This window comes from Cervus elaphus, chromosome 26 (assembly GCF_910594005.1).
Source record: "Cervus elaphus chromosome 26, mCerEla1.1, whole genome shotgun sequence".
NCBI lineage: Eukaryota > Metazoa > Chordata > Mammalia > Artiodactyla > Cervidae > Cervus > Cervus elaphus.
The window spans coordinates 14818288-14837349 of NC_057840.1; the positions used below are offsets into that span (position 1 = coordinate 14818288).

General features: G+C 37.0%; 1 protein-coding gene across 7 annotated transcripts in view; it reads left to right on the plus strand.

The window, feature by feature from the left end:
* LAMA2 (laminin subunit alpha 2) overlaps positions 1-19062 on the plus strand; it is a 648848-nt gene that overhangs the window by 239827 nt on the left and 389959 nt on the right. For all 7 annotated transcript variants that reach the window (XM_043888304.1, XM_043888305.1, XM_043888300.1 and 4 more), the window contains 4 exons: positions 8170-8349; positions 12166-12255; positions 13964-14081; positions 18712-18890. In XM_043888304.1, the coding sequence (XP_043744239.1) occupies positions 8170-8349; positions 12166-12255; positions 13964-14081; positions 18712-18890 (567 nt within the window). The remainder of the gene's footprint in view (positions 1-8169; positions 8350-12165; positions 12256-13963; positions 14082-18711; positions 18891-19062) is intronic.

Consider the following 19062-nt stretch of genomic DNA (forward strand, 5'->3'; position numbering starts at 1 on the left):
GCATGAAAAGAAAATCTTTCCAATTCTGATAAATAGGAATATTGAGGCACCTAAGGATATACAGGCATATTACATTATTATTAGATTAAAAAATGTCTCTATAAGTGACTTAAATAATATTTTTGATGATTCATCCAAATGTTGGGACTACAGGAATCCCTATATATTGTTTTTTAGGTATTTGAATTATTATACCCATAGTGAAGATTTATCGAAGTATGGCAAATAAAATATGTACTAAAATTCTTGATGTAAATCCAATAAATCCAATTAAAAAGATCAGTGAAATATATACAAAGTCAAAATTTAAATAATATACACAATGCAACAGTTGTGAATGTTTGAAGAATTAGTTCATTGGAAATTCTATCACAATCTATAACATTTAGGCACTGATGATTACTCATTCAAATTATTGAATCTATTATGCACTATTCATTAGTTTAATCAGTAAAACTGTACTGTAGATAAGACAAAGTTCCCACTCTTGGCAGAAAGAATAAAGTAAATGGGCAGTGATAATAGTGGAGCTTGCAGAATTCATAGGAAAAGTCCTAGACAGCCATGGAACTATGCATGGAAGAAAGAGAATTGACATCTCAGTTGAGACCAGAAGGATGTGTAAAGTACATCTGTGCTAATAATGGGAGCAGTAGGGAGACATAAAACATGTTTGACAAAGGCTCAGAAATGAGAGAGATTTATGACACAGAAGGGAAAGTGAAAGTAATTCAGTGACCTGGAATGTATTAATAGTAAGCATCTAATAAATATTTCTGAGTGAATGAGAGACTGACTGACTAAATGAATGAGTGAGAAATATTGAAGTATGAAGAGGTAGACCAGAGATAAAGTTTTGTAAGCATGTGTGTTAGGCCTTCAGAGAATTTCATTTTCTGGATATACAAATGAGCAGTATTTGAGTGAATAAAAATAACCATAAAACAACAACCATTAGTTGGAGGAAATAAAATATAGGGAAAAGAAAATGAAAAAAGGACTTCAATAAACTGTGCCTGATAGAACTGGAAATAATGGCCTGAAAACTGGTTATAATACCCTATTTTCTCACCAAGATCCTAAAGATTCTTTCACAGTGTTCCTTCTTTCCTTTGGCTGTCCTGGGTCTTCGCTGCTGCATGGGCTTTTTCTCTAGTTGTGAACAGGGGAGGCTCTCCAACTGCAGCGTGCAGACTTCTCTCTGGGTGGCTTCTCTTGTTGCAGAGCATAGGCTTGAAGGCTCTTGGGCTTTGGTAGTTGCAGCAATGGGCTCAGTAAATGCGGTTCCCGGGCTCTAGAACACAGGCTCAGTAGTTGGGGCCCACAGGCTGAGCGGCTCCATGGCATGTAGGATCTCCCTGGATGAGGGCTCCGACCCATGTCACTGGCATTGGCAGGTACATTCTTTACCGCTGAACCACCAGGAAGCCCAAGAACCTAAAGGTTCTTGATAGGGAAATCTCTAGTCTGAAATGTTTAAATATTTTATTAACTGGTTTTATACATGACATTTTGTAAGTTGTATTATTTATCCAGTGTATTTTTATTACCCATGCATTAATTTTCATATATTCATATATTTTCATATTTTTAAGACTTTAAAAGTATTGCATTGATCTGGAAGAGTTTTAAAAACAAACTGCACTGCAACTTTTCTGATGAAATAAAAGTTATTTTTCAATAACTATTTAGTTGCATATAGTAAAAATAGTGAAAACCCATAAAGATAATACATTTACTAATAAAATATTCTTCTAGAGACAAGGTAGTATGTAACTGTTAATTAACTTTATTGATAGCTATTGCATGTTCATAGGGCTTAAAGAATCTATAGTTTAAATATACTGATGTGTTTTCATGGACTCTAGTGTAACTAACAGCACATTGATTTATAGTTTGAACTATGAAATAGAATATCAATGGATAGATTTACTTATCTTGTGTTAAAATTAAGTTGAATAGTCCTTAAGTTGAAATACAATGTCTTATGACATTTGTGTATCTTTCTCAGCTAAAAATAGCCTGTTGAAATAAAGCTTAAAGTTAACTAATGTTTAACTAATATTAGCAAATATAGTAGACCTTGATGTAAGTAAATTGCAGATCAAAGCTGTTAATTCCTAGTTATCTCTAAATCAACTTAAAATGCTTTGACAGAAAATGATATAAAGGATTACTGACTTTAATTTCATACTATGGAAATACCATACTCAAAGATTTACTCATATAAAAACAGAAAAATTGATTAATTATTCTATGAAATTGATCTTCAGGTAGGAGGCTACTTAACTATTTAGAATTTATGTTTCTTTATCCAAATGTTTTTACTTAGCACTTATTTTTTTAAGGTGCTGTACTTTTTTCTGGGGATATATCAGTTAACAAAGTAGATTAAAAATCTCGAAATGCTTGGGACTTGTGCTCTAGAGAGTGGAGAGAAATAATCAACAAAGTAGAGAGGTAAATCATATTCATGGTATGTTAAGAGGAAACGTATTGTGGAGAAAAATGAAGCAGGTAGAGGAAAATAGTGAGTGCCAGGATGAAATTTGCACTGTAATTAGATAGTCTTGGAAGGACTCACTGAAAAGGACTAATCTAAGCAAGATTTGAAATGAGAAAGTAAGCATTGCAATATCTGGGAGAATAACATTCCAGGCAAGGGATCCAAGTTTAAAAGCCCTGAGGTAAGATCCTATTTGGCATACCCAAACAAAATTGGCAGCCTGGTGGGAGCAGTGTGGATGAGGGAGAAAGTAGGAAAAGAGCTCCAGAAAGTCATTGTTTTCTTCTTTGGCAGTTTTAGTGGGTGGGGATGGGGAGCTGACATTGCATAGTATAGGATCTCTCAGTTCATTGTAAAAATTTGGCTTTTATTGACAGTAAAATAGAGCAGCACTGAAAAGTCTTATGGAAAAGTATGACATGACCAGAGTTATATTTTATAAGGAATATTTAGAGAGGTCCCTGAAACAGATGCTGACCTCAACACAATTTGAAAGCCCATATTTGAGGTACCAAATGATGAGGAGAGAATAAAAGCTTTTGCTCTCATTCAGGAAATAATGACTTTTGGGCAGTTTGATGGTGATGAATGTGGTTATGGCATGAGGCTTGAGATGAGAATGGACCTCTTTTGCTATGGTTTATACCATTTTCATAAAGTTGATGACCAGCTTTTAGCTCTTGCATGAACCTATTGAAGAAGAATTTCTTTGCAGAAGTTATTGAAGATCATCTGGCAAACAGAAGGAAAGAAATCATAAACCAACTTACAATGTGACTGAGAGCTGGTTTTGTTTGGTCTACAGTACTTTAAATTATTAATGTTAAACTTGTGGTTTTTGTTTTTAAGAAATACAGAGAATAAATTGATGGAAACATTTACCAAAAACTTAGGGGAAAAAAAAAAAGAAAAAAATATCTGCTATGTTGCCAAAAAACTCCTAAGGAGCTAAGAGCAGTAGCAGGGTGACCTGTTCAGATCATTTTTGTAGTACAAGAGTTCAAGATGATGAAAGCCTGGACCACGTGGCTTTAGGGGAGGTGGTGAGAAGTGCTTGAATGCTGGATATGTTTTGATGGTAAAGTCAACAAGGTTTGCAGAAAAAACTGGTGGTAGGAAGAAGGAAAACAAAAGCAGGCAAGCATGACTCCAAGTTGTGAGTCCTGGGTAGTTGAAAGGATAAAATTATTTAATGAGATTGGAAACACTGGGAGATGAAGACTAGAACGCAGTTTGAGATACAAGTTTGAGGTACCCATTAGACAGTCACATAAAGGGATTCAGAAGGCAGTTGGATTCTGTATCTGGACCTCAAGAGGAGAGATCAAGCCTAGAGATGTTAAGGGTGGGAGGCATCAGTGTAGGTGACATTTAAATCTGCAAGCTTTGGTGAGATCGCTATCTGAGTGAGTGTGGATCAAACAGAAGACAAGGCCAAGGACTGGGCACTGTGGTATTCCAAGTTTAGAAAGTTAAGGAGGATAAAATGTAGGAAGTCTTGAGCGGAATTGAGAAGAGGTAGCTGGGGATGTGAGAGGAAAAACAAAGACAGTGTGGCATCTTGGAAATCAGTGGAACAATCAATTGTTTCAAATGCTGCTATTAGATCGAGTACGGTGGAGACCGAAAGTTGATCATTTGGGAGTTTCTGTGGACCACCTAAAGCCCGACTGCTCTGCGCTGGAAACAGTGACACGCTGTCAACTTTTCTTAACCTTCATATCGCTCACTCCCTTTCTCCAGAGATATGCTTGCTTTCTTTTTTCCCTCCCACTGGATAAAATACAAGTGATTAGGTTCATTTTTCAGAGTTTTTAATTGTGATCTTATTCTCCTTCTCTGAACTAATATATTAATTATGATTAGATCTAAGAGGTTCCTCAAGTTTTAGCCACTCATTTACATACACATTCTTTGACCACACCTATAGATGGTTGATCTCATCCTACACGTATGAACATTATTGTTATATCTCCTGGTGTCACCTTACTTTCAAACTATTATACCAGTTTCTTTGACACACCTAGAAATTGATGAATCAAAGGGGATTTCAAAATGTTCATCAAGTTGTCAGTTTCATCTACTTCCACTTCTCATTTTGAAGATTCTTATTGTTATTAATGATCCTTAAGTAGCCTTCATTCTTTCACCTATCCATTTACTCAACAAACTTGTATCATTGGGAGGGGTATTAGGAGTGTTGCTCTTCCAGTAATTTAAAGCAGATGTAGTAATATAATAGAAAAACATAATAATAATAATATGAACATAATTACCTAGACTAAAAATTGGATGGCTTACTTCATAAATCATTTTTAGTTATATTCTAATCATTAAGGTAAAAATACCCATAGAGGCCCCCAAATCTTATCCATCTGCAAGTAAATGTGATTTATATGGTATCCTTATACTAAAAAAAGATAATGGTTTCGATGGGTAGAGCATAATATTCATTTGGTCATTTGGTCATAAAAAGAGTTACCTCTCATAAGTTTTTTTTTCTTTTTATCTACAAAAACTAATTTCCGAGAAGAGTGATTTTTAAATCTAAAAACCAGTTGTTTCATCAGGCTGATATTTTCAGTTGGAATGGATTCCTTTGACAGCTTGAAGATATATTCACCGACATGTCTGTAATGGAAATCATTTCAGAAGATGCTAGACTGACACAGGCTTCCTACAGCCTCGCAGCAAGACAGTGGTAGTCTTGAGGAATGATACTTTTCATCTTTTTGAAGATAGACACTCTACAGTTGTCACCCCACAGGAAATCAGGAAGCATGCTAAACTCCAGTGGACTTGGAATTACACAGCCAAGTGCCAGTGGAAATAGCCTATCCAATATTATGATTTATTTTGAAGGAGAGCTTTAAAAAAACGGAAAAGGGAAAAAATGGAAGTAAGCTGCACGCAACATGGCCAAACATCTGTCTGGTTTTCTGTCTCAGAAACAGCTTGGAACTAACTATTCTCACAAGATCTCCTGGCAGAGTAGCTTGATGAAAATACCAAAGCTGTGAGGAGAAGTGTTCTTTTGCTGAATCCTTTCTGTAGCTATCATATGGTGTATTAACCTAAATGAGAACATGTGCACCTTTTTTAAAAGTTCCTTTATGTTTAAATGGGGCACTTACTAATTCCATGAACAGCACAAGTGCAGTTCACTTAGCATTAACACCAAATAAGCCTTAATAGTTTTTAGAAACATTAATCCTAGATGTGTTCTGATTTCCTTTTTTCAAATGGCTTTTTTAGAAGCAGTCAAGGAAGAGCTTGATAAGACAGAAATTTAAGTGTGAATTCAAGGACACTGGTGATTTCTTGGGTGCCAAAATTAATCTCTAAGGGGAACTCATTTTAGCTGCTGTATACATCTATTTATTCATTTTTTAATGTTTAATGGATACCGTCTTAAGTAATAGAGACAACTTGATTTTAAACACATTTCTGGCTCACCTGTTAGACGCCAGAACTGTGAAATATACAAGATCTATGTTACTCTTCAAATGTTCGGTGTCAGAGGGAGGACATTCAGCATTTCGAGATTCATTATTTTAGAAGACCTTGAATTTTATCATCCTCAAATGTTGATTAAGTGAATTTATTTTTTATTAAGTATTCAAAGTAGACTCAATTAGCTGGGACATTTCATATTTTTATCACGAGGCATTTTGAGTCTATCCTTTGTGACATCAGAATTAGTTTCTCATCTCAGAGTTTGCTGTGTTTATTCCTCTAGTGACTCAGATGTTTATTGGCAGTCAGTTTGTAAAATGCTCCCGGGGATTATCTAAATGCAGAATGTTGGGAATGGAAACACATATTGCCTCTCCTGTCAAAAAAATGTAATTAACACACATGATGTATCATCTTGCAAAAGTGGATGAAAATTCCAGCGGGTGACCTCAAGTCACAGTTCCCAGCGCACTTACAGACCGTCATGTTTCTGAATAGCTCCCAGCCCAGCACAGGACTCCTTTCTTCTTGTAATTCTGTCTCTTTAGCCTCCTGTGTGTGCATACACACAGTATGTGCATGTGTTCACCCCAAAACCCACCACTCAATTTCAATTTCTTTAACAATTTTAATTGATTTGGTTTATTGCATAGGTAAGAATGCATTTACAAAGTACAAAAAATTGAATGTACTTTTTCCTATCTTTATTTTGAGAGTTTCCTCATTCTTTTGTGTGGTACACTTAATTCACTGTATAGATGCATAATTTATTTAACCCGTCTCTTATTGATGCATATTAGGTTCTTTCCAGTCTTTTGCTATTATTAAAAAATATTATAGAAATTCAATGCATTTTTACATATCATTAATTACATGTTAATTGTATACACACACACACATGTATTAATAAAACATCTGTGTAGTGTAATTTCCCAGAAGTGGAATATCTAAGTAAAAAATTCTGTGCATTTGTAATTTTGACAGTTATTGCTAAATTCACCTTTATAAGGATTTATGCCATTTTACATTCAACCTTTAAATGTGTAACAATTGCTGTACCCCCTTTAGTCTTGTCATCAGGAAGTATTAATAATATTTTAGGATTCAACAATTTGAAAAAATGGTGAAAGCTTTTAGAGCGGATTTAATTAGCAGTTCTGTTATAAATGAGGTTCACTATCTTATCAGAAGTTTAATAGCCATTTATATTTCTGTGTCTTTAAATAGTTATCTTATATCTTTTGTCTATTTTTGTGTTATGTCATTGGTATTTTTTCTTGTTGGTTTATAGAAGTTCTTTAGGCATTAGAAAAATAGCTTGTTTATCTGTGATAGAAGTACTTCTTATTTTATATAATGGTTTACCTCCCCCCGACTCCCATTAGAATTCTCTGCTCTCATGAAATCCCTGTGAGAGCATGTGGGCCTCAATGCACCTTTGAAGGGTAATAATTTTTCTGATTTTTCATGGAAAATGGTATGGTTAGATTTGATTTCTTCTGGCGTAAATTTTGCAAAATTATTTTCCTAAAAAATATTCCATTCTACTCAAGTTTTAATATATTGTCAAAGAGCATATTTTTCATAGAACGTGTTATAGCCTTGGTAAATTTTGCCTTCTTAAGCTATCAATTACTAAAAAAGAAATAAAAGCCACCTTATTGAAATGTCTGTGATTGGAGATTTGTGTAATTTTTCTGGTAATGTGTCGATTTTTACTCTCTTTATATATTTTAAGACAATATAATTAGATACTTTCAAGCTCAGAATAAAAAGAAATTTGAGTTCCTGATGGTTTCTTGTTTTTGTCTGATATTTTGTTTTCTGGTTTCCCACCAGAAAATATATGGGAATATATGCCAGAATCTTAAATAATTTTTGGCTGCAATAATTTTCAGAAAAAGAATGACTGATTTAAGAATTTTTGGAAATCCTAGAAAGTTCAAGTAGATGCACTGACTTTATAGAAATATAAGCAATTGCAGTATAGAGAAAACACCTGAAATATAAACAAATAAATTGCAAGTACATGTACTAAAACATTCATAATATTCCTCAATTACTTCACTGCATTCTAGTAAATATAAACCTGTATCTGCTTAACTGAGAGAAGGGGAGCTTAACTATTTGTCTAAGAAAAGTTAAATGAAACCAGATATGTAAGTCTTGGTAGCCTTAATTGTTAAATTATTTCCCACATTGTGTAGATTCATATCTCTTTGATCAATGGGAGGCCGAGTGCTGATGACCCTTCTCCTGAACTGCTGGAATTTACCTCTGCTCGCTACATTCGCCTGAGGTTTCAGAGGATCCGCACCTTGAATGCCGATTTGATGATGTTCGCTCACAAAGACCCGAGAGAAATTGACCCCATCGTCACACGAAGAGTAAGTTATGATGAATCATATTGGCATCTGTCATTAACATTGGGCCTGTTGTTTTAATTGTCTGTTAAATAGTTTTGTTTTTAATGATTGTATTCATTTACGGTTGTGCAGGGTCGTCATGCTGCGAGGGCTTTTCTCTAGTTGGGCGAGCAGGGGCTCCTCTCAGTGATGGGGCGCAGGCTTCTCACCGCGGTGGCGCCTCTTGCTCCGGAGCACGCACTCTGGTACCCACGGACCTCAGTTGCGGCTCCCGGCTCTAGAGCACGGCCCCTGGTGTGATGCATGGGCTCCGCTGCTCTGCCACGTGGGGTCTTCCCAGCCCGGGGATTCTTTACCACTGAGCCGCCAGGAAAGCCCTCAGGCATGTTTTAGATTCTAGTTTTCCCCGGTCCTATCTGGTGAGAGAGGCCTGGGAGCTGGGAGTCCTCAGCCACAGTCCTGGCTCTGCCATCCAAAGCTCTGGGGCCTTCGGGGCGCGCCTGCTCCTCCCTCAGTGGTGTCTGACTCTTTGCACCCTGCGGACTGTAGCCCACCAGGCTCCTCTGTCCATGGGATTTCCCAGGCAAGAGTACTGGAGTGGGTTGCCATTTCCTTCTCCATAACTGTCTGTTAAATACTTTTAAAAAATAGTTTTCAGTGGAGGCATGAAAGACTAAAAATTTCATGGACCTTCCTTTGTTTAAATCCAAGCTCTGGGCCACTTATTAGATGTGTAACAAATATCAAACTTTTTAGCATTTCTAAACTTTAGTTTCCTCTTGGTACAGTGGAGCTCATACTGCCTAGTTTATTCTCTTGATTTTGAGGACAAAGTTAGTTTTTCCACACTTTGGGTGATCTGTACTATTATAATTGGCCTTGTGGGCTTGTAACCTGCACTAAGAAATGCATTTTATGTCATGACTTAGTACACACACACACACACACACACACACACACACTCACACCACATCACATCCTGATAAACTTTAATATGCATGGAATCAACTGGTGATGTTGTGGAAATGCAGATCTGAATTCAGTAGATCTAGGACAGAACTGAGAAACTGAAATTCTAACAATTTTGCAGGTGATATGGATGCCACTGGTCCATGGACCATTTTATCTAAATAAATAATTTAGTTTCATGCTTCTCTAATGAATCACAATGTACTTCTAGTTCAAAAGAATACAGATATTAGGGAAAAAACTGATTGTATACACTTTCATTTTCCTTTATGAATTGAATATCAGGAGAAAAATGGTTATAGCATCCTTTCAACATATCAGTGGAAACAGAAGCTAGTAGAGATGTTGTTTTCAAACAGGAATTTGAGAGATTATGACATAGATGATCTGCCCAGGTTCAGTCAGTTCAGTTCAGTCGCTCAGTCATGTCTGACTGTTTGTGACCTCATGGACTGCAGCACGCCAGGCCTCCTTGTCCATCACCAACTCTTGGAGTTTACTCAAACTCATGTCCATTGAGTTGGTGATGCCATCCAACCATCTCATCCTCTGTCGTCCCCTTCTCCTCCTGCCTTCAATCTTTCCCAGCATCAGGATCTTTTCAGATGAGTCAGTTCTTATCAGGTGGCCAAAGTATTGGAGTATCAGCTTCAGCATCAGTCCTTCCAGTGAATAGTCAGGACTTATTTCCTTTAGGATGGACTGGTTGGATCTCCTTGCAGTCCAAAGGACTTTCAAGAGTCTTCACCAACGCCACAGTTCAAAAGCATCAATTCTTTGGTGCTCGGCTTTCTTTATAGCCCAGATTGCTATGAGTCATAACTATGCTTCCTCCTATCCATGACCTGCCAGGTTCTCTGGTTTATATCATCTCCCTTATATGCATGTATACAATCAAGACAGTATTAGCTAGAGACTCAGTTCAGTGGTAAATCCGTAAATCAAATACAGGCAAACAGAATATCTACTGTGACTAGAAGCAAAGGAGAAAGGCGGATTGTAGGGAGAAACTGAGATTGTTCTACAGAGACCCTACTGGGCTTCAGCTCTTGCCACCAGTTAGCAAACTGCTGAGCCTACAGACTGAATATTGAAGGACTGTGCTTTTCACAAATATGTGAGGACTCCTCATATATTTTTTCATTGCTTAACTTCCTCACACCTAACTTCTCCATCATTAAAAAATAACTTTTAAAGTCTTATTGTCCTCATACAACACATGTTGGACGTTTTAGTGCCCTTTCCAAACCTGAAATAATTTTGCCTTGTGTTATATTTCAGTCTATTGTAAATTGTCTTCTGCAAAAGTAATCATTATTTCACAGCAAAGTTTAGATTCTTCACTTATTAAAAAGTCACTTTTAATTATAATTTTGGCATGACTTAAAAGTATACACCAAGGAAGACTGAATAATTTTGAAGTGAAATTTAATCTTTCCTGACAGTGTATCTATCAACGAAAAAATCAATGGAAGAAAACGTGTTCCTTTTATCATCTTTTGCTGAAGGCAGAGAGGGTATTGGGGTGCACATTTAATATTTATAACTTCATTGTATATGAACCTTTAAAATAGTGCAGTAAAATTCAACATATAAATATGGTTTTGAAAGTACTCAAGTTCTGTAAACACATTAAATTTAAATATATAAAAATAGGATATTGAATTTTAACTCCTCTTCATGACTTAGAAATGAAGCATTACACATATATATTTAATGCAAATGTTGCAGTTTTAAAAACATCTACAAAACTTCTGTATCAGCTTTCTGAGCAACTATGCCTGGTTTTATCTGTATTATTAGGTGATGAAGTTAGTGAAAAGCGGAGTTTAACATCTAAATTAAATCTAAACTTCCTTGCAAGTTACAATAGTGTGAGGTATAAGTTTATCAAGTCAGATAAAGTAACAAAAGTATTATAAAAGATACTGTATATAAACAGCAAAAACAAAAAGAAAAAATTTTTTGGAAAGAAGTAAATTAGAAAAGAGAATTTGTAGTCAGGGAACTCAGACTTGTATCCATCTATTTATTCTCACTAAATATGTGTTTGTGTGTGTTTAGTGTAAATAATTGGAATAATAGAACTATCTACAACTGTGATGGCTATTTGGATTCCACAAGATAATATGAAGTACTTTCACAACTATAACTTGTGATATACAAATTTGTTAAAATTTTTAAATTGTCCAGTTGTATAAATTATGAATAACCTTTCAAAAATAGCTAGGTAGATGAAGATAATTTGAGGCAGTCCTATGTTAACCCAAACAGGAAGGTAACTGCATGGACATTTTAACATAATAATGAAGAAATAGTGTTCTGCACATCCAGTTTACTCCTTGCATTATATTAAACCAATCTTGTAGTTAATTACTTTTCATGTGCTTCTTGATGTGCTTAAGAAATGTGTCATCATGAGCACCATTTCCCTTACATTGGTTGATTCTTTTCAAATTCATTAAGTAGAACAGTCTGCATATGATTCGTGAACACTGGCATTCCTAAAATGATGATAAAAGAAGTTTTCTGTCTTTGAACTTTTATGGAGAATTATTGTCCTTGCTTCCCCTCACCCCACAACAATTTGCTTTCAGTAATAAATGCTCCAGCATGGAGTTTGTGTACTGTGCAGCACTTTGTGCTGTTATGGGAAATAAATTTCTGAAATGCCCACCTAACATAAGCTATAGAGGCATTCTGCCCCTGGGTTTCAGTGTGAGGAGCTACTGGATACTCTTGTGAGCCTTCAGTTGTTCTCTCGAGCTTCCAACTAAGGGTAGAAGCATAAAGCCAAGTTTTTAACTGAATGCTCCTTTCACCTTGCAGTAGTCTTAACAGGATTTCTCTCTGGATTGCTTTTTGCAGTATTACTACTCGGTCAAGGATATTTCGGTTGGAGGGATGTGCATCTGCTACGGTCATGCCAGGGCTTGTCCACTTGATCCAGTGACAAATGTATGTATATTTTTAGGCTGCTTAGGTAAAATGAAGCTCTGAACTGTAAAATGCTTCATGAGAAGCTTTGCTGGCAGGGATGCTATAAATGGGTGTCAGGTCCCCACTTAGACGGTGTAACAGAAAACCAAGCCAGGGTGAAATAGAGCTGGCAGTTAGGATGATAGACTTTGAAGGGAGCCATTACAGTATCAGAAAACAGATTAGTTTTTTCCCAAAAAGGCTCCAAACCAGTCTATCTATTTTGAAACCTCTCTAGCTATGACAGCCTGCTATATGATTTAGCTTTAGAGAATGCCTGTCATCAATCAACCTGTTTCTTTTATGAATTTTCATAAAAAAAAATTAATGCAAACAAATGAAAAATGTACCTGGAAGTAAATATAAATGACCATGGAAGCAGAGACTGAGGTTAGATGGGGCAGTAAGGAGTAGAGTGAAAGAGAGTATTCAAGAGGGCTTGAAATCGCCAGGTCAGAAAACGCTGGAATGGTTTTGGGTTGCATTTTTCATTAATGACAATGTATTAAGTGAACATAACCTAAGCAAAGAAGATGAATGAGCGTCCATTTTTCTCAGGCATAAACAATCTGGTGAAATACAGAATCATCTACTCTATGTATGGAAGAACTATTTTGGATAGTGAGATCACTAGGTAAACACTTTTTCCTACTGCAACTGTTATACAAATGATATTTCTTTCAAAGCTAGTTTTCTGAGTAATGCATCATAGTATTACCTCCTAGGGAAGATTCAAATCCCTGGCATAGTATTCCTCGCAAGATTGTGGTCCTGCTTTCTGCAGGGTGTGGGCACTGTCTATCAGATGTACTGATGGGCAGTATTTCCTGAGATTTGAGAACCTGCACAGCAGCCTTGGAAGGACGGCTCCATGCAGTGAAAAAGACTGTACTCAAAACCCTTGCGGACAGGAGATGCAGGCTTGGAGTATTAGATTTCTGCTCTATCCCCGCCTCTCCACGCCTAGCCGTCTACTCTCTCCCCTCTTCCTATGCTAATTGCTGATAATCAGTTCACTTCAGTCGCTCAGTCGTGCCCGACTCTTTGCAACACCATGGACTGCAGCACGCCATGCTTCCCTGTCCATCAACAACTCCCAGAGCTTGCTCAAACTCATATTCATTGAGTCAGTGATGCCATCCAGCCATCTCATCCTCTGTCACCCCCTTCTCCTCCTGCCCTCAATCTTTCCCAGCATCAGGGTCTTTACCAATGAGTCAGCTCTTCAGATCAGGTGGCCAAATTATTGGAGCTTCCACTTCAGCATCAGTCCTTCCAGTGTTAATAGTACTTTGATGGAAACCTTAAATTGGATACATCCAACCCAGAAAACCTGTGGATCTCAGGAATTAGAGAAGTGATTCTAGTCTTCAAGACCACTCCTGATTCTAGTCTTCAAGACCACTCCTGATTGGGCCTTCATTCTCTGCTCATCTGAGCCCAGTGATTCCAGTACCAACCATGAACCTCCCTCCCAAAGCTGGTGTTGATCAAATATATTCACTCCCACTGCTGACACCTCTTCCTTCCCAGACTGACAGGAGTTTTAGGTTTTGGTACAGAGGCTCCATGTTTTCTCTTGTCTTCATTCTACCTTTCAGGAGAAACCCCTCATTTATGCTTCCAAAGGATGCTGAAAGTATGCTTCCCCACCCTGCCCCCCACTTTGTTTTTTTTTTTTTACTAGAAATCCCGCTGTGAATGTGAGCATAACACGTGTGGTGATAGCTGTGACCAGTGCTGTCCTGGATTCCATCAGAAACCTTGGAGAGCAGGCACTTTTCTGACCAAATCTGAATGTGAAGGTATGTTCCAGACAGGCCAACAGCATGTGTAAGTCTTCCTTTCCTGAGGCACAGGTGATGTAAACACTTGCTGATTTCAGGTGAACTATATGTCAAATTCATATGCATTTTATCCAAGATAGTAGTGGTAAGCTCTTTAACTCTCCTGTTTTAGAGTTTTCAAGATTTTATTTTTTTGACAAATATTTACAAAACACTCATGAATTTACCACTGTGTGAGAATTATGAGAAGTAGATAAAACCATAATGTACACTTACTGTTATCAGGGGTGAATCTGAAGCTTATAGTATAACATATATGAACTTCTGAAAGTGTTAGTCACTCAGTCATGTCCAACTCTTTTGTGACCCCATGGACTGTAGCCCACCAGACTCCTCTGTCCATGGGATTTCCCAGGCAAGAATACTGGAGTGAGTTGCCATTTTCCTTTCCTGGTGATCTTTCTAACCCAGGGATTGAACCCAGGTCTCCTGAATTGCAGGTGGATTCTTTACTGTCTAAGCCACCAGTGAAGCCCCCATATGAACTTCTGCTGAACTGTAAATCCTAACTAGCCAGAAAGCCAGATTCAATTGAATTCAAATATTAATGTTTTAGTGAATCAGTCCCAATCACATTTTTTCAAAGTGTCTATGGCCTTCAGAACAGGCAGACATTTTAAATAATGCCAACTTTATATATGAATTGAATAAAATGTATGTACCGTGTATCATGTATCAGACATGATTGGTCCTTAAAATTATTGAACTATAGCAGGCTTTAATCACATAATATTTCCTAACTATACATTATCTTTTCAGCCTAAGATTCTGCATATACTATCAATGTCTTGAGTCTCTTAGTTTTCTGCCCTTAGCTCTTTTGCTTTTTGATTTGTGTCTGGGTGCTTGTGAAGATATTTTGGGTTAGAAATCAGTCATTGTTCTGAGAGGTACCTGGAGGAATGGGGCCCCACTACACAGTGGTGTAAAGGGGTAAACCTTGACAGCATTGGATGTCCAACCTTTGTTTTTATTCCTCTACTACCAGCTCCATTCCTGATGATCCCTCAGGAGCTCCACAACTTCTCCCAGTTGAGAGCAGACTTTCATTCCTAAAGCTGAGTTTAAGTTGAATGACACCATGAATATCTCTTCTCAAATTTCCTTACATTTAATAAATTTCTCTTCTGCTTGTGGAATATCAGCAGTTACAGGGGGGAGTATCATTGAGGGTAGGGATTCCTCCTGTTGTCTCTGACCTTCTATCACACAGTTATCATAATGCTATGTTAAGTGGATCTGCAAAACTCTTTACCACTCTCCACTAATATGTATCTGTTTAAACAAAGAAACAGAAAGGTTAGATCAAACTTATTAGGGATAGACAAAGCAACACAGAAGGAAATTTCCACTTGCCGCTCTATACATTTTAAAAAATACTGTTATTATAAAACAATTTTATCTTTCTTTGTGGGAGAGATGGGAGGTTGGATTTCCAAACTGAAAAAAAAATAATTTAAAAAATCTACAAAATAAAGATAGGGTTTTTAACCCTAAAACCTTGTATATATAGTGCTTTTGGTGATATATATATTCGTATGAGTTTATATGAAAATTTTAGCTTCCAAGCTGAGTGGTGTTCCAGTCACTTCTGAAGATTTAGAAACATCTTTCTGCAATATGACAAATCCCTCTGTAAAATGAATCACTGTTGTTTAGTCACAACTTACAACGATTGTATAAAGTTGTGTCTAACTCATTTGAAAAGACCCTGATGCTGGGAAAGATTGAGGGCAGGAGGAGCAGGGGATGACAGAGGATGAGATGGTTGGATGGCATCACCAACTCAATGGACATGGGTTTGGGTGAACTCCGGGAGTTGGTGATGGACAGGGAGGCCTGGCGTGCTGCGGTTCATGGGGTCGCAAAGAGTCGGACACGACTGAGCGACTGAACTGAACTGAACTCTATGTGACCCCATGGGCTGTAGCCCGCTAGGTTCTTCTAGCCATGAGATTTTCCAGGCAAGAATGCTGGAGTGGGTTACCATTTCCTTCTCCAGAGGATCTTCCCAGTCCAAGGATTGAACCTGTGTCTTCTTGATTGGCAGGGAAATTCTTTACCACTGAGCCACCAGGACAGCGCAACCTCTCATCTCTCCTGCAAAGAAAGATAAAATGAATAATTTCCTTCTAATTCACTTGAAATTTGGATTTTGTCAGTCTAGCTTATTTGAGGCAGGGTCTATCTATAAAGTGCAAAGGATATGTATTCCATTGCTAAGCCTATACTAACAGACAGTTTCTATCATGTGTCATGAACATTCAATGAAATAACAAACTGCTGATGGCCGAGTGTAAAATGGTTGTTTGTGAGTAGCTACTCTCTGGGTCCTCTGAGGCTTTAGATGGAAGATGTGCAGGTCCAGGACCTTTAAACAGCAACCAGAGCTGTAGGCAGAGGGCCCTCATATGTGGAGTGTACGCTTCTCAAGCATTAGTCTTTACCTGCCTTAGCTCATGGTTATAAGTACAGTCAGCAATACAAGTTCTAAATAATGTGAGAATAAATTTGTATTCCTCTGCATTTCTCTGTAGTTACGCTGGTAGCAGAAATCTTGACAGTTTCTTGCAATATACTTTTACAATAAGATTTTTAAAAATTCTTGTGTGTTGTCCTAAAGATATAAAACTGCATATCATGCCTAGTGATTTATATTTGTGATTATATACTTCCCTAGAATAAAATTTGAAAACTCTCCATTAATACCGCAACAGTGCTATATCCTAAATCAAAAGCCAACAAACTGAAGAAGCTATTTGCAACAAACTGGACAAGGGAGAAAATATCTAGTGTATTAAGAGATCCTCCATAGCAATAAGAAAACTTTTTTTAAAAACTGTTAAAAATGAGCAAAAATTGAAATAGGCATTTCTCAGGGAAAAACTATGACATGACCATATAAAGAAATTGTCACAGTTTTTATGATTAAAGAAGTATCCATTAAAACAATGAAAGTACTTTTTAAAAACTTACCAAGATGTTCTTTCATTCACTCAACATATGTTTGAATGCTTACTATGTCTAGGAGCTGAATTAAAAATGTTGATAATACACAGTGTAGGTGAGGCTGTGGGGAATCAGTTTTAACATGTCTGTTAGAGGGAAAGTAATCTGATATAGCATTTTTAGAGAGAAAATTTTCAAGTTAGTTAAAATTAAAATTCTAGCCCCTGACTAGAAATTGCGCTTGCAGGAATTTAATCTGTAGATGTACTCGGACTCTCTATAGAACCTCTTATAATCCTTATATTAGCTGTTTAGTCACTAAGTGGTGTCTGACTCTTTTGTGATCTGCTACTGATATTTACGGGCTTTCCAGGTGACATTAGTGGTCAAGAATCCATCTGCCAATGAAGGGGCCATTTAGAGACACAGGTCCACTCTCTGGGTCGGGAAGATCTCCTGGAGGAGGACATGGCAACCCACTCCAGTATTCTTGCCTGAAGAATCCCATGGACAGAGGAGCCTGGCGGGCTAAGGTCCATAGGGTCACAAAGAGTTGGACACGAATGAAGAGAGGATACCCAAATCCAAGACTGGCACAAAATAGCATGATCTCATCACTGAACAAATCAGCTCTCCTCTTGTCCTGATTACTTTGCACTAATTGTACATCTTTTTTCTCTTATTAGATAACTTTTGAAGGGATTGTGGTAGAGATTGACCCTGAGACTCTGGAGCCTAACTTCAGAGTCTGGCTTACAATTCTGATTTGGTGACTTTTTACAAGTGATGGGTTAGTTGGTAAGTCGTATCCAACTCTTGCGACCCCATGGACTGTAGCCTGCCAGGCCTCTCTGTCCATGGGATTTTCCAGGCAAGAATCCTGGAGAGGGTTGCCATTTCCTTCTCCAGGGGATCTTCCCGACATAGAGATTGAATCCGGGTTTCCTGCATTTCAGGCAGATTCTTTACTGACTGTACTATATCTAAGCCTGCTTTACAAGTTATGGGTGGGTTTTTGTTGTTGTTTTTTTTTTTTTTTTTTTTTTTGCTAAATGCAGACAGCAGAGCTGCAGTTCTACACAATCTTCAGTTGGTCAAACTGGGGGATGAGAAGCCAAGTCAGGAAGGGCTGACTGCAAAGTCACACTCCAGTTTTGAATTGTGCAAAGGGTTAACACCCTTAATCCCTGTGATATTCAAAGATCAAATGTATATACACTAAACATCCTTCTTTACCCATAGGATCTAATACAGAGATTCACATATAGTAATTATTCATCACAGATTACACAAATGTTATTTATTCAGTGTCATACTTCAATAATAATCTGTTTGTTGTAATAGGAAGCTATAGGTTGAATTATATGAAATATCAGTTTTGTAAGATAAAATCAGTCAAATATTGGCAATTTCATACTATTCAGTTTAAATTATTTGTCTTAAGTTCCATTAATATATATTTTTTAATTTGTTTAATAGATTCATGCCCTTTCTAGGCATATTTGTATTGGCTTTGTATGTATATACATATCATATAATATAATTTGCTGTATGGTATACAAATCTCTTATGTAACAAGAATTATTTTTATATATATCTGAAATCTGAAAGTTTATGAATTTATTTTTCCCTACTGCAGCCTGCAATTGTCATGGGAAAGCTGAAGAATGCTATTATGATGAGAATGTTGCCAGAAGAAATCTGAGCTTAAATATACATGGAAAGTACATTGGAGGGGGTGTGTGCATTAATTGTACTCAAAACACTGCTGGTATAAACTGTGAGACATGCATTGATGGTTTCTTCAGGCCCAAAGGGGTAAAGTATGCTTTTTCTTTCATGAAGTATTATTTTGGATTTTTCAGACTGAGATGTATTACAGGAAAAAATAATTTTGATTGCTTCTTTAAGTAGTTGGACTTCAAATTTCAAAGGTGACTAGAAATATCTCATAATAGAAGCTGATATAAATCATTGAGGATGTGATATA